General features: G+C 47.0%; 1 protein-coding gene across 1 annotated transcript in view; it reads left to right on the top strand.

Moving 5' to 3' along the window:
* The first annotated feature begins 955 nt into the window (after positions 1 to 955).
* VIPR1 (vasoactive intestinal peptide receptor 1) overlaps positions 956 to 13868 on the top strand; it is a 206725-nt gene continuing 193812 nt past the window's right edge. The window contains exon 1 of the mRNA XM_072154434.1: positions 956 to 1717. Coding sequence (XP_072010535.1) covers positions 1670 to 1717 — 48 coding nt within the window. The 5' untranslated portion in view covers positions 956 to 1669. The remainder of the gene's footprint in view (positions 1718 to 13868) is intronic.

Genomic DNA, 13868 nt, shown 5'->3' with positions numbered 1-13868 from the left:
CAGAGCTAGGCATGTGATGGGGCTAAGCATCTCAGAAATAGCTGAGCTGAGGTTGTCAGGTGTAATAGAGTCATGTTCTTCTGATTTCTAAGTGTTGGATGATGTAGCTGAGCTGAGTGGGTGGATGGTGGTGTGATGCAGCGCAGCTGAGCCAGTCTGTAGTAATGATGAGTTTGCAAAATGCTTCAAAGCTGGGTCTGATAAAGGCGTCTTATATGTTGTGGTACTGAGATTGTCACATGTAGCAGAGCTGGGTGGGTTAGAAACAGTTGAGTTAAGTTTGTCAGGCATGATAAAGCTAGATCTATAAAAGATAACTGCGTCTGTGGTGTAGTAAAGATGAGTTTGTACAATGCTGCAGAGGTGCAATAGAGCAGGAATGGTTTGTAAGATGTAGCAGAGCTAGAATGTCACATACAGCACAACAAATCTTATCCATGTAGTAGCAGATATATATTATAGCTGTTATGTCCGGTGTAGAAAACTTGAATTTTGGATATTACAGTACTAGGTAAATCAGATGTAGTGGAGTTGAGTTTGTCAGACATCACAGGGATTAGTATGTCAGATGTAGTGGTGTTGAGTTTGTCAGATATTACAGGTCCAGGTTTGTCAAATTTACCATGGATGGGTTTGTCAGATATTATGGAACTTGATATGTCACATGTAGTAGAGCTGAGTTTGTCACATATTGTACATCGTAGAATTGAGTTCACTATGTCACTTTATTCAGTATCCGTAGATAACAATCCCAGCACTGCTACACCGGTGTCTTGTCGCCTCCTCCTGTAGAAGCATGTATTGTCTGCCTTCTCTCTGCTCTGCTGTGCAGTGTGTAGTGTCGGCTCCTCCCATGCAGCAGAGTCGGGTAGCCCTTCCCTTGCAGGCTGCTGATTGGCTCTGCTCTTGGCCCAGGGATTGGCTGCTCGGTCCTGGATGAGTTTCTTAATGAAAGTGCAGAGCGATGGCAGGAAAGTGCAGGAGCGGAGCCGCACACTAGACCCGCGCAGCAGAGCGGAGACGCTAAACCGGAGGGATCGCCTGATTTCTTCACTCTTCTTCTGCTCTCTATGGCTCACACGGTACAAGTCTACACTGCTATCCGCACCTGAGCAGCAGAGACATAACACAGCAGAGCAGAGCAAAGCCGCACACTACACCCTGGCAGCAGAGACATAACACAACACAGCAGAGCAAAGCCGCACACTACACCCTGGCACCAGAGACATAACACAGCAGAGCGGAGCCACACACTACACCCTGGCACCAGAGACATAACACAACACAGCAAAGCAGAGCCGCACACTACACCTGGGCAGCAGATAGACAACACAACACAGCAGAGCGGAGCCGCACACTACTCCTGAGCAGCAGAGACATAACACAGCAGAGCAGAGCCGCACACTACACCCGAGCAGCAGAGAGATAACACAGCAGAGTGGAGCCGCTACACCGGGGGATCGCCTGATTTCTTCACTCTTCTTCTGCTCCCTATGGATAACACGGTATAAGTCTACACCCCAGCAGAGAGATAGCAGAGCGGAGCCGCACACTACACCCCGGCAGCTGCTTCATGTGGATGTCTATGGCTCCCTGAGGACTGCACCTGCTCCTTACACCGGGGGACATTACAGATTTAAGGAAGTTTGGAGAAGAGACCCCCTGCCTGATGATGGGTTCCCTCCACCTCCTGCTGCTCCTCAGCCTCATCTCCCCGGTAAGTACCGGCCGCAGCTGCTGCAGCACCTATTTCTCATTGTGTGCCATGAACAGAGCTGAGTTTGACAGCAGACACCCAGTTCCTTCCATAAATGTCCGATGTAGTAGAGCTGAGTTTGTCAGTGGTATAAATCATCAGGCAGCGCAGAGTCTGTTCCTATGTAGCAGAGCTGGGTGTGACTTTATGGTGTTTGTCAATATGCGGCATTGCTATGTGGACTCTATGGGGCAGGGCTGTGTGTCTGGATTGGGCTGAGCTGAGTTTGTCATATATTGGTCTCAGAGTTGGGACGCGTTGTGTTTCGTGATGTAGCAGTGTTGCGTTCGGCCATATGTTGGGCAGATGTAAGGAGCTGAGTTTGTCAGTGTGCACTGTATAGGGACAGATAGAGCTGTGTTTGTCAGATGTAGCATAGCAGAGCCGTCCTGGTCTGATGTAGTAGTGCTGAGATGTAGTAGTGCTGAGTTTTCCATATGTCACATATGTCTTCATGTCTTGGGTAGGTCTGTACACAGTCGGCTCTGCTACATGTGGCATAGTGTCAGCACGTTCTGCTTTTGCCCTGCAGTCAGTGGCTCAGGTGGCTTCCCTGGTGGCGCAGCAGGGTGGTGCCAGGGTGGGTCAGGATGGCGCTGCAGCCTGGCACCCACCTGGCTCTGGTACACCCTCCGTGTATAATTGGCATCGCCAGCTCTTATATAACGACTGGCATCTCCTATAGAATAAATGGCAGCCTCCACCTTCTCTATTCCTTACACATTCCATACAATGCAACAACTAATCTGTTTATCCAGATCTTCCTGGTTCATGTATACAATTCCAGTAGTGCGGTGAGGACTGACACTGGGGGCATAGACAATGGGATATGTGACATTGTTACTGATGACAATTCCATACAATGTAACATTTCTCTGACAATAGAATTCCGGAGCGGCACTCGACGCGCGGAGGATCCGTATAATAGACAATGGACATTTCTCTGCTCATTCATGACTATAATTCCAGCGCTGCAGTGAGGACTGACACCTGATACATCGCCGTGTACAGAATTACGGATGCCAGGGGGGTCCGCGTTCTGAGGGGCTTTTGGTGTGAGGAGATAATACAGGGGGGGCGTCTTCATGGGCGGCTGGAGATTACAAAGACAGGTTTATCGTGGCGCTGCCAGCTGCCCGGGGACGAGCGCTTATCACCAACAATGTGACGCCACAGATACGGAGGAGACAGCGAGGTCCCCACAGGGACGTCTCATAGTCAGGGACCCGGAAAACCACGACTTTACTTATTCTATAAGTCCAATAAATGATTTATTTGTAGGTCTGGTCCAGTTTGGAGCAATAATAGTGAGAATAGCATTAAAGGGAACCTGTCAGCAGACTGCAGCCAGTGTTCTGTATTGTCCCCTGGAGTTAATTTGTAATCAGACAAATGTGTATATTGTTAGTGGCAGCAGGACTGTGATATATGGATTTGTATTTTCCAATTGCACTGGGGGTGAGTCCTCACACTGCTGTGCTCTGTGCTCTCTGCAGCCAGTGTTATGTACTGTCCCAAGAGAGATGTGCAATGATACCTCACACTGCTGTGCTCTGTGCACTCTGCAGCCAGTGTTATGTATTGTCCTGGAGAGATGTGTAATCAGACCTCACACTGCTGTGCTCTGTGCTCTCTACAGCCAGTGTTATGTATTGTCCCTGGAGAGATGTGTAATCAGACCTCACACTGCTGTGCTCTGTGCTCTCTGCAGCCAGTGTTATGTATTGTGCCTGGAGAGATGTGTGATCAGACCTCACACTGCTGTGCTCTGTGCTCTCTACAGTCAGTGTTATTTATTCTCCATAGAGATGAATAATCAGACCTCACACTGCTGTGCTCTGTGCTCTCTGCAGTCAGTGTTATGTATTGTCCCTGGGAAGATGTGTAATCAGACCTCACACTGCTGTGCTCTGTGCTCTCTACAGTCAGTGTTATGTATTCTCCATAGAGATGAATAATCAGACCTCACACTGCTGTGCTCTGTGCTCTCTGCAGCCAGTGTTATGTAGTGTCCCTGGAGAGATGTGTAATCAGACCTCACACTGCTGTGCTCTGTGCTCTCTGCAGCCAGTGTTATGTAGTGTCCCTGGAGAGATGTGTAATCAGACCTCACACTGCTGTGCTCTGTGCTCTCTGCAGCCAGTGTTATGTATTGTGCCTGGAGAGATGTGTGATCAGACCTCACACTGCTGTGCTCTGTGCTCTCTACAGTCAGTGTTATTTATTCTCCATAGAGATGAATAATCAGACCTCACACTGCTGTGCTCTGTGCTCTCTGCAGTCAGTGTTATGTATTGTCCCTGGGAAGATGTGTAATCAGACCTCACACTGCTGTGCTCTGTGCTCTCTACAGTCAGTGTTATGTATTCTCCATAGAGATGAATAATCAGACCTCACACTGCTGTGCTCTGTGCTCTCTGCAGCCAGTGTTATGTAGTGTCCCTGGAGAGATGTGTAATCAGACCTCACACTGCTGTGCTCTTTGCTCTCTGCAGCCATTGTTGGGTATTGTCCCTGGAAAGATGTGTAATCAGACCTCACACTGTTGTGCTCTGTACTCTCTGCAGTCAGTGTTATGTATTGTCCCTGGAGAGATGTGTAATCAGACCTCACACTGTTGTGCTCTGTGCTCTCTGCAGCCAGTGTTATGTATTGTCCCTGGAGAGATGTGTAATCAGACCTCACACTGCTGTGCTCTGTGCTCTCTGCAGCCAGTGTTATGCATTGTCCCTGGAGAGATGTGTAATCAGACCTCACACTGCTGTGCTCTGTGCTCTCTGCAGCCAGTGTTATGTATTGTCCCTGGAGAGATGTGTAATCAGACCTCACACTGCTGTGCTCTGTGCTCTCTGCAGCCAGTTTTATGTATTGTCCCTGGAGAGATGTGTAATCAGACCTCACACTGCTGTGCTCTGTGCTCTCTGCAGCCAGTTTTATGTATTGTCCCTGGAGAGACGTGTAATCAGACCTCACACTGCTGTGCTCTGTGCTCTCTGCAGCCAGTTTTATGTATTGTCCCTGGATAGATGTGTAATCAGACCTCACACTGCTGTGCTCTGTGCTCTGCAGCCAGTTTTATGTATTGTCCCTGGAGAGATGTGTAATCAGACCTCACACTGCTGTGCTCTGTGCTCTCTGCAGCCAGTGTTATGTATTGTCCCTGGAGAGATGTGTAATCAGACCTCACACTGCTGTGCTCTGTGCTCTCTGCAGCCAGTTTTATGTATTGTCCCTGGATAGATGTATAATCAGACCTGTGTGTATGTTGTATGGCAAACAGTCAGAACTATAAAGCTTATTCCCAGCCTCAGTTCTTCTCCCTCTCTGCTCCCGCACACTCAGCTCTGCTACATCAGATGATGCTGAGGCTTCTACAGTTCTTGTAAATGCCACAAACTCATCTCACATAATCAGCTCTGCTACATCTGATAATTCCTGGACTCCCCTATCTGACAGCCACAGATCAGCACACGCCCTGGTGACGGCTACTAAGAGGTCCACATTGCATAAAGGGAACCTGTCAGCCTGTGTGACTATACAGCCTGCAGCCAGTGTTATGTATTATTTCTGGAGAGATGTGTTATCAGACCGGAGTGTTGTTGTTAGTAGCAGCAGGACTGTGAAATATGGATTTATCTTTCAGAACAGTAGCTTCTAAAGGGTTCCCCAGTGCTGGGTCCTCACACTGCTGTGCTCTGTGCTCTCTGCAGCCAGTGTTTTGTATTGTCCCTGGAGAGATGTATAATCAGACCTCACACTGCTGTGCTCTGTGCTCTCTGCAGCCAGTGTTATGTATTGTCCCTGGATAGATGTGTAATCAGACCTCACACTGCTGTGCTCTGTGCTCTCTGCAGCCAGTATAATGTATTGTCCCGGAGAGATGTGTAATCAGACCTCACACTGCTGTGCTCTGTGCTCTCTGCAGCCAGTGTTATGTATTGTCCCTGGAGAGATGTGTAATCAGACCTCACACTGCTGTGCTCTGTGCTCTCTGCAGCCAGTGTTATGTACTGTCCCGGAAGAGATGTATAATCAGACCTCACACTGCTGTGCTCTGTGCTCTCTGCAGCCAGTGTTATGTATTGTCCCTGGATAGATGTGTAATCAGACCTCACACTGCTGTGCTCTGTGCTCTCTGCAGCCAGTATAATGTATTGTCCCGGAGAGATGTGTAATCAGACCTCACACTGCTGTGCTCTGTGCTCTCTGCAGCCAGTGTTATGTATTGTCCCTGGAGAGATGTGTAATCAGACCTCACACTGCTGTGCTCTGTGCTCTCTGCAGCCAGTGTTATGTACTGTCCCTGGAGAGATGTGTAATCAGACCTCACACTGTTGTGCTCTGTGCTCTCTGCAGCCAGTGTTATGTATTGTCCCCGGAGAGATGTGTAATCAGACCTGTGTGTATGTTGTTAGTAGCAGCAGGACTGTTACATATAGATTTATATTCATATATCATAGGGGTCATGACCTCACGCTGTGATGTTCTTTCCTCTCTGCATTGAACTCATTCTAATGGAAGGTTTTCTTTTTTCCCACAATGCCTTGGGTCACGAGGGGTGTCGCTGTGTGGAGGACCAACCCCTTTAATGCCCATACACACTCTGAACATGCACCTGTAGCTAGTAAGAGGGTCGCCTGCCATTGAATCAGTAACTATTTGGATAGTGCCCTGCTGGGACCTTGCTCCTCATTGACATGGGGGGGGGTCTGGTCTGGTCCCTAGGGATGGGGGTGTAAATTGTATTAATGAATTTTTAGTTTAGACTATGGGTGTCCCAGATTAATGGAGCAGAAGATATTTAGCCAGTGCCCTGCTAGGACCTTCCTCCTTACTGACGTCATTGTTGACCCTCTGCTTAGATACTTTTATGTTGTTGACCCTCTGCTTAGATACTTTTATGTTGTTGACCCTCTGCTTAGATACTTTTATGTTGTTGACCCTCTGCTTAGATACTTTTATGTTGTTGACCCTCTGCTTAGATACTTTTATGTTGTTGACCCTCTGCTTAGATACTTTTATGTTGTTGACCCTCTGCTTAGATACTTTTATGGGGGGTGTAAATATTTATGCACAGTCCTTATTTCATTGCAATGGAAGTTTCAGTGATAGTAAAGTTTTTACTTTAACACGTGAGTGTCACAGATTTTTAGATTCAAAGATAGTTTGGTAGTGCCCTGCCAGGACCTTCCTCCACAGTTTTAACATTTTCAGTAATGCTCAATATGGGGGTGTGAGTATTTATGCACAGCCTTTATTTCATTGTGATGAAGGTTGGAGTTTGTAATAAAGAACTTTTGACTCCAGGCTCTGAGTGTCACCTATTTCTGCAGGTGTAGGATTAGGTGATATTTAGGTAGTGCCCTGCCAGGACCTTCCTCCTCAGCAGTACTTACTATTGGGGTGTGAATATTTATTTGCTTGCCATTGGGCTACAGCTGCAACAGTCAGCTTTCCCCCTGGTGTCACCAATTTTTTAAATTAAGAGACACTAAGCTAGTTTCCTGCCAGGACCTTCCTCCTCAGTTTTTTCATTTTCGGCAATGTGCATTATGGGGGTGTGAGTATTTATGGTATTTATGCACAGTCCTTATTTCTTTGTGAAGGAGGTGGAAGTTTTAATAAATAACTTTTTTTACTCCAAGCTGTAGGTGTCACTGATTTCTGCAGGTGTAGGATTAGGACATATTTAGGTAGTGCCCTGCCAGGACCTTCCTCCTCAGCACTACTTCCTATGGGGTGTGAATATTTATGCACCACCCTTGCTTGCCATTGGGTTACAGTTCTAACATTGAGCTTTCTCCCCTGTTGTCACAGATTTCTGAATAAAGTGACACTGATCTAGTGCCCTGCCAGGACCTTCCACCTTCTAACTTTATCATTGTCACCAATGTCCATTATGGGGGTGTGAGTATTTATGCACAGTCCTTATTTCATTGTGAGGGAGGTTGAAGTTTTAATAAAGAACTTTTTACTCCAAGCTCTAGTTGACCTAATCTGCAGGATTAGGATAAAGTGATATTTAGGTAGTGCCCTGCCAGGACCTTCCTCCTCAATTTTATCATTTGAATTTTTATGCACACTCCTTATTTTGTTGCGATGAAGGTTGCAGTTTTACTAAAGAACTTTATTAAAGTTTAGGAGATATTTAGGTAGTGCCCTGCCAGGACCTTCCTCCTCCTCAGTGTCACCATGAAATGACTGTAGATTGAGCAGGAGCTCAGGCGGAGCCCATGAGATCAGTAGACGTCTTCCTGGCCGTGTAGAGTCGGGGTCCGGCCACATGTAGTAGCCGCCGCCTGTAGCCGACCTGAGTTTTTATTATGAAAAAAGTCATAAAACTTTGAGTTTAATGTTGGAGTTCTCACCCTTCAGCGGCAGAGCCAAGGTCGCCCTCGTAAACCCAGGAGCCGAGGATTTTATGGGCGCGTACGGCTGGAGCTGGAGATTTACAGCCTGTAATCTGTGGACACTACAACTCCCAGCATGCCACTATGGCGTAGTCAGGATGATGGTGGGAGCTGTAGTCTTGGGCTGACTGTAACCACTAAGCACAGAGCCTCTGCGGGAGCTTTGAAGTTTGTGTCACTGATTTCAGTCTCTTAAAGGGGTGATGTCATAGTCCGACCTGTACATTTAGTTGGAGCTCCCCTTTAAGTGGAGGTCTCAGACGTGTAGAGGTTAAGGAAGTGGTGCGGAGGTGAAAGGTAAAAGACACGTGAACCAACTGACTGCTGACACATTGAGTAAGAAGAGGGCGGAGCGCTGGGGGACGTCATTGGCCTCATGGAGGCTCCGCAGTTTATAAGCTGTAAATGTGAAGGTTATTACGTACAGTCTGTACCGTAGAGACATAAGGGACGGGGTGTGACGTCGGCCCCCGCTGGGTGTCTGGGTGTTAGGGCGCTGATGCACCCGCGGGATTGCTGGGATTGGTTTATTCTAGAGAGAATTTCCTCCTAGAATTAAAAAAAGTCACATTTAAAGGGGCGGGCGTAGAGGTCCCAGGTTGGTGTCTGGTCATTCACCTCCTTGGGGATTTATGGGACTCAATGAGACTTTTATGGGATACAGAGGTCCCTACTCCCATTGCTGCGCTCCTCGGGGGCTGGGCTCTCCCTGCTATGTAGTGCAGTGTGCTGAGCACTAGGGGGCAGCTCACGATGTCCTCGGCTTTAGTATCAGGAGAAGCTAATTTTATTATACACAGAGATTACCGTGCAGTTATCGGGGGAGTTCCCGGTGATTGTAGGAGATCCTTGTAGTAATTATTGGGGGTCCATGTGATAATCGGGGAGTTCCTGGTGCTCATTGTAGTAGTTCCTTGTAGTAATAGTAGCAGTCCCATAGAGTAACTGGGGGAGTTTCCTGTAGTTATAGGGAGGTTCTTTGTAGTAATCGGGGGAGTTCCTCTCAGTAAGGGGCAGTCCATGTAGTAATCGGGGGAGTTCCTCTCAGTAAGGGGCAGTCCATGTAGTAATCGGGGGAGTTCCTTTTAGTAAGGGGCAGTCCATGTCATAATTAGGGGAGTTTCTCTTAGTAAGGGGCAGTCCATGTAGTAATCGGGGGAGTTCCTCTCAGTAAGGGGCAGTCCATGTAGAAATCGGGGGAGTTCCTTTTAGTAAGGGGCAGTCCATGTCATAATTAGGGGAGTTCCTCTTAGTAAGGGGCAGTCCATGTCATAATTAGGGGAGTTCCTCCCAGTAAGGGGCAGTCCATGTCATAATTAGGGGAGTTCCTCTTAGTAAGGGGCAGTCCATGTAGTAATCAGGAGAGTTCCTCTTAGTAAGGGCAGTCCATGTCATAATTAGGGGTGTGCCTCTTAGTAAGGGCAGTCCATGTAGTAATCGGGGGAGTTCCTCTTAGTAAGGGCAGTCCATGTCATAATTAGGGGAGTTCCTCTTAGTAAGGGGCAGTCCATGTCATAATTAGGGGAGGTCCTCTTATTAAGGGCAGTCCATGTCATAATTAGGGGAGGTCCTCTTAGTAAGGGCAGTCCATGTCATAATTAGGGGAGTTCCTCTTAGTAAGGGGCAGTCCATGTAGTAATCGGGGGAGTTCCTTTAAGTAAGGGGCAGTCCATGTCATAATTAGGGGAGTTCCTCTTAGTAAGGGGCAGTCCATGTAGTAATCAGGAGAGTTCCTCTTAGTAAGGGCAGTCCATGTCATAATTAGGGGAGTTCCTCATTAGTAAGGGCAGTCCATGTCATAATTAGGGGAGTTCCTCTTAGTAAGGGGCAGTCCATGTAGTAATCGGGGGAGTTCCTCTCAGTAAGGGGCAGTCCATGTAGTAATCGGGGGAGTTCCTTTTAGTAAGGGGCAGTCCATGTCATAATTAGGGGAGTTCCTCTTAGTAAGGGGCAGTCCATGTCATAATTAGGGGAGTTCCTCCCAGTAAGGGGCAGTCCATGTCATAATTAGGGGAGTTCCTCTTAGTAAGGGGCAGTCCATGTAGTAATCAGGAGAGTTCCTCTTAATAAGGGCAGTCCATGTCATAATTAGGGGAGTTCCTCTTAGTAAGGGCAGTCCATGTAGTAATCGGGGGAGTTCCTCTTAGTAAGGGCAGTCCATGTCATAATTAGGGGAGTTCCTCTTAGTAAGGGGCAGTCCATGTCATAATTAGGGGAGTTCCCTTTTAGTAAGGGCAGTCCATGTCATAATTAGGGGAGTTCCTCTTAGTAAGGGGCAGTCCATGTAGTAATCGGGGGAGTTCCTTTTAGTAAGGGGCAGTCCATGTCATAATTAGGGGAGTTCCTCTTAGTAAGGGCAGTCCATGTAGTAATCAGGAGAGTTCCTCTTAGTAAGGGCAGTCCATGTAGTAATCGGGGGAGTTCCTCTTAGTAAGGGCAGTCCATGTAGTAATCGGGGGAGTTCCTCTTAGTAAGGGCAGTCCATGTAGTAATCGGGGGAGTTCCTCTTAGTAAGGGAGAGTCTATGTCACAATTAGGGGAGTTCCTCTCAGTAAGGGGAAGTCCATGTCATAATCGGGGGAGTCCCTCTCAGTAAGGGGCAGTCCATGTAGCAATCGGGGGAGTTCCTCTCAGTAAGGGGCAGTCCATGTAGTAATCGGGGGAGTTCCTCTTAGTAAGGGGCAGTCCATGTCATAATTAGGAGAGTTCCTCTCAGTAAGGGGAAGTCCATGTCATAATCGGGGGAGTCCCTCTCAGTAAGGGGCAGTCCATGTAGCAATCGGGGGGAGTTCCTCTCAGTAAGGGGCAGTCCATGTAGCAATCGGGGGAGTTCCTCTCAGTAAGGGGCAGTCCATGTAGCAATCGGGGGAGTTCCTCTCAGTAAGGGGCAGTCCATGTAGCAATCGGGGGAGTTCTTAACAGTAACCAGGGGCAGTCCATGTAGTAATCCGGGGAGTTCCTCTCAGTAAGGGGCAGTCCATGTAGTAATCGGGGGGAGTTCCTGTCAGTAATCGGGGGCAGTCCATGTAGTAATCGGGGGGAGTTCCTGTCAGTAATCGGGGGGCAGTCCATGTCATAATCAGGGGAGTTTCTCTCAGTAACTGGGGACAGGCCATAAGGGTAAAAGTAGAAGTTTTAGTTTTTGGGGGAGGTCCTTTTAGTTTTTGGGGGAGGTCCTTTTAGTATTTGGGGGAGGTCCTTTTAGTAATTGGGGGAGGTCCTTTTAGTATTTGGGGAGTTCCTTTTAGTATTTGGGGGAGTTCCTTTTAGTATTTGGGGGAGTTCCTTTTAGTATTTGGGGGAGTTCCTTTTAGTATTTGGGGGAGGTCCATTTAGTATTTGGGGGAGGTCCAGTTAGTATTTGGGGGAGTTCCTTTTAGTATTTGGGGGAGTTCCTTGTAGTATTTGGAGGAGCTCCTGGTAGTAATTGGGGGAGCTCCTGGTAGTAATTGGGGGAGCTCCTTGTAGTATTCGGGGATGTTCCTTGTAGTATTTGGGGATGTTCCTTGGAGTATTTGGGGGAGTTCCTTGGAGTATTTGGGGGAGTTCCTTGGAGTAATTGGGGGAGTTCCTTGTAGTAATTGGGGGAGTTCCTTGTAGTAATTGGGGGAGTTCCTTGTAGTAATTGGGGGAGTTCCTTGTAGTAATTGGGGGAGTTCCTTGTAGTAATTGGGGGAGTTCCTTGTAGTAATTGGGGGAGTTCCTTGTAGTAATTGGGGGAGTTCCTTGTAGTAATTGGGGGAGGTCATTTTAGCATTTGGGGGAGTTCCTTGAAATACTCATGGGAGTTCCTTGTAGTAATTGGGGGAGTTCCTTGTAGTAATTGGGGGAGTTCCTTGTAGTAATTGGGGGAGTTCCTTGTAGTAATTGGGGGAGTTCCTTGTAGTAATTGGGGGAGTTCCTTGTAGTATTTGGGGGAGTTCCTTGTAGTATTTGGGGGAGTTCCTTGTAGTATTTGGGGGAGTTCCTTGTAGTATTTGGGGGAGTTCCTTTTAGTAATTGGGGGAGCTCCTGGTAGTAATTGGGGGAGCTCCTGGTAGTAATTGGGGGTGCTCCTTGTAGTAATTGGGGGAGCTCCTTGTAGTAATTGGGGGAGCTCCTTGTAGTAATTGAGGGAGCTCCTTGTAGTAATTGGGGGAGGTCCTTGTAGTATTCGGGGAAGTTCCTTGTAGTAATCGGGGAAGTTCCTTGTAGTAATCGGGGGAGTTCCTTGTAGTAATTGGGGGAGGTCATTTTAGCATTTGGGGGAGTTCCTTGTAGTAATTGGGGGAGTTCCTTGGGATACTCAGGGGAGTGCTGTATAGTAACTAGAGGAGTTCCATGTGGTAATAGGGAGAGTTCTGTATATAAAGTAGTAATTGATCTGTAAAGAGCATGATGACGCTATATGAATAAAGCTTTATTTGATCTCAGTAATGGTGGGAGCTCCTGCAGTATTGGCATTCAGGGAGTTTCTTGTAGTTAGTAGTCGGGGAAGCGGATCCATAGCTTTCAGCATAGTACTTAGTGAAGATCCTTGTAGTATTGGGTAGACATCTTCTTGCTCTGCTGTGGCTAATACACATTCACATCTTCATCATCGCTGCTTTATGTCCCTTATCCTGGCGCCCATTGTGCTCCTGCTCTATGTCTATGCAGCGGAAGCTTCTAGATAAACCGTCTCCTAGAGAAGCTCAATGATAACCCATCCCCCCTCCCCCCTGGCTCAGACTACACAGACCTGCACTGGCTGTTATAATACAATGTAACAATCATCTGCAGAGAAAATCGCCCTGAAACTATAACAGGATTGTACTGAAGCCACATTGGTCCAGGGGGAGGGGAGTTTGTTACAGTGTATCAGCATCGGCAAAAACAAAACAAAAATAAATCCACTGTCTCTCTTATCCCCGACCTCTCATATTTACTGTGAGCCACAGACCCAACTGAAATAACATCATAGACCTCACCGGGTCATAGGAGGCGGAGCCTGAGGATATTCCCATAATGTCTCATAGCGGGAGACCCCTGTAATATCCACCATGTACTCAACACCCCAGAATTTCACAGGCAGAGGACATATACTGACCATCATGTGCTGGACCTGCCATATAGGTCATTCACTTCACTACAGAATAATACAATAATATAACACTGCCCCCTATGTACAAGAATATAACTACTATAATACTGCCCCCTATGTACAAGAATATAACTACTATAATACCGCCCTCTATGTACAAGAATATAACTACTATAATACCGCCCTCTATGTACAGGAATATAACTACTATAATACTGCCCCCTATGTACAGGAATATAACTACTATAATACTGCCCCCTATGTACAGGAATATAACTACTATAATACTGGCCCCTATGTACAAGAATATAACTACTATAATACTGCCCCTATGTACAGGAATATAACTACTATAATACTGCCCCCTATGTACAGGAATATAACTACTATAATACTGCCCCTATGTACAGGAATATAACTACTATAATACTGCCCCCTATGTACAGGAATATAACTACTATAATACTGCCCCTTATGTACAGGAATATAACTACTATAATACTGCCCCCTATGTACAGGAATATAACTACTATAATACTGCCCCCTATGTACATGAATATAACTACTATAATACTGCCCCCTATGTACATGAATATAACTACTATAATACTGCCCCCTATGTACAAGAATATAACTACTA

Source organism: Engystomops pustulosus, chromosome 5, assembly GCF_040894005.1.
Source record: "Engystomops pustulosus chromosome 5, aEngPut4.maternal, whole genome shotgun sequence".
Taxonomy (NCBI): domain Eukaryota; kingdom Metazoa; phylum Chordata; class Amphibia; order Anura; family Leptodactylidae; genus Engystomops; species Engystomops pustulosus.
This window is presented reverse-complemented; position numbering and strand designations above follow the sequence as displayed.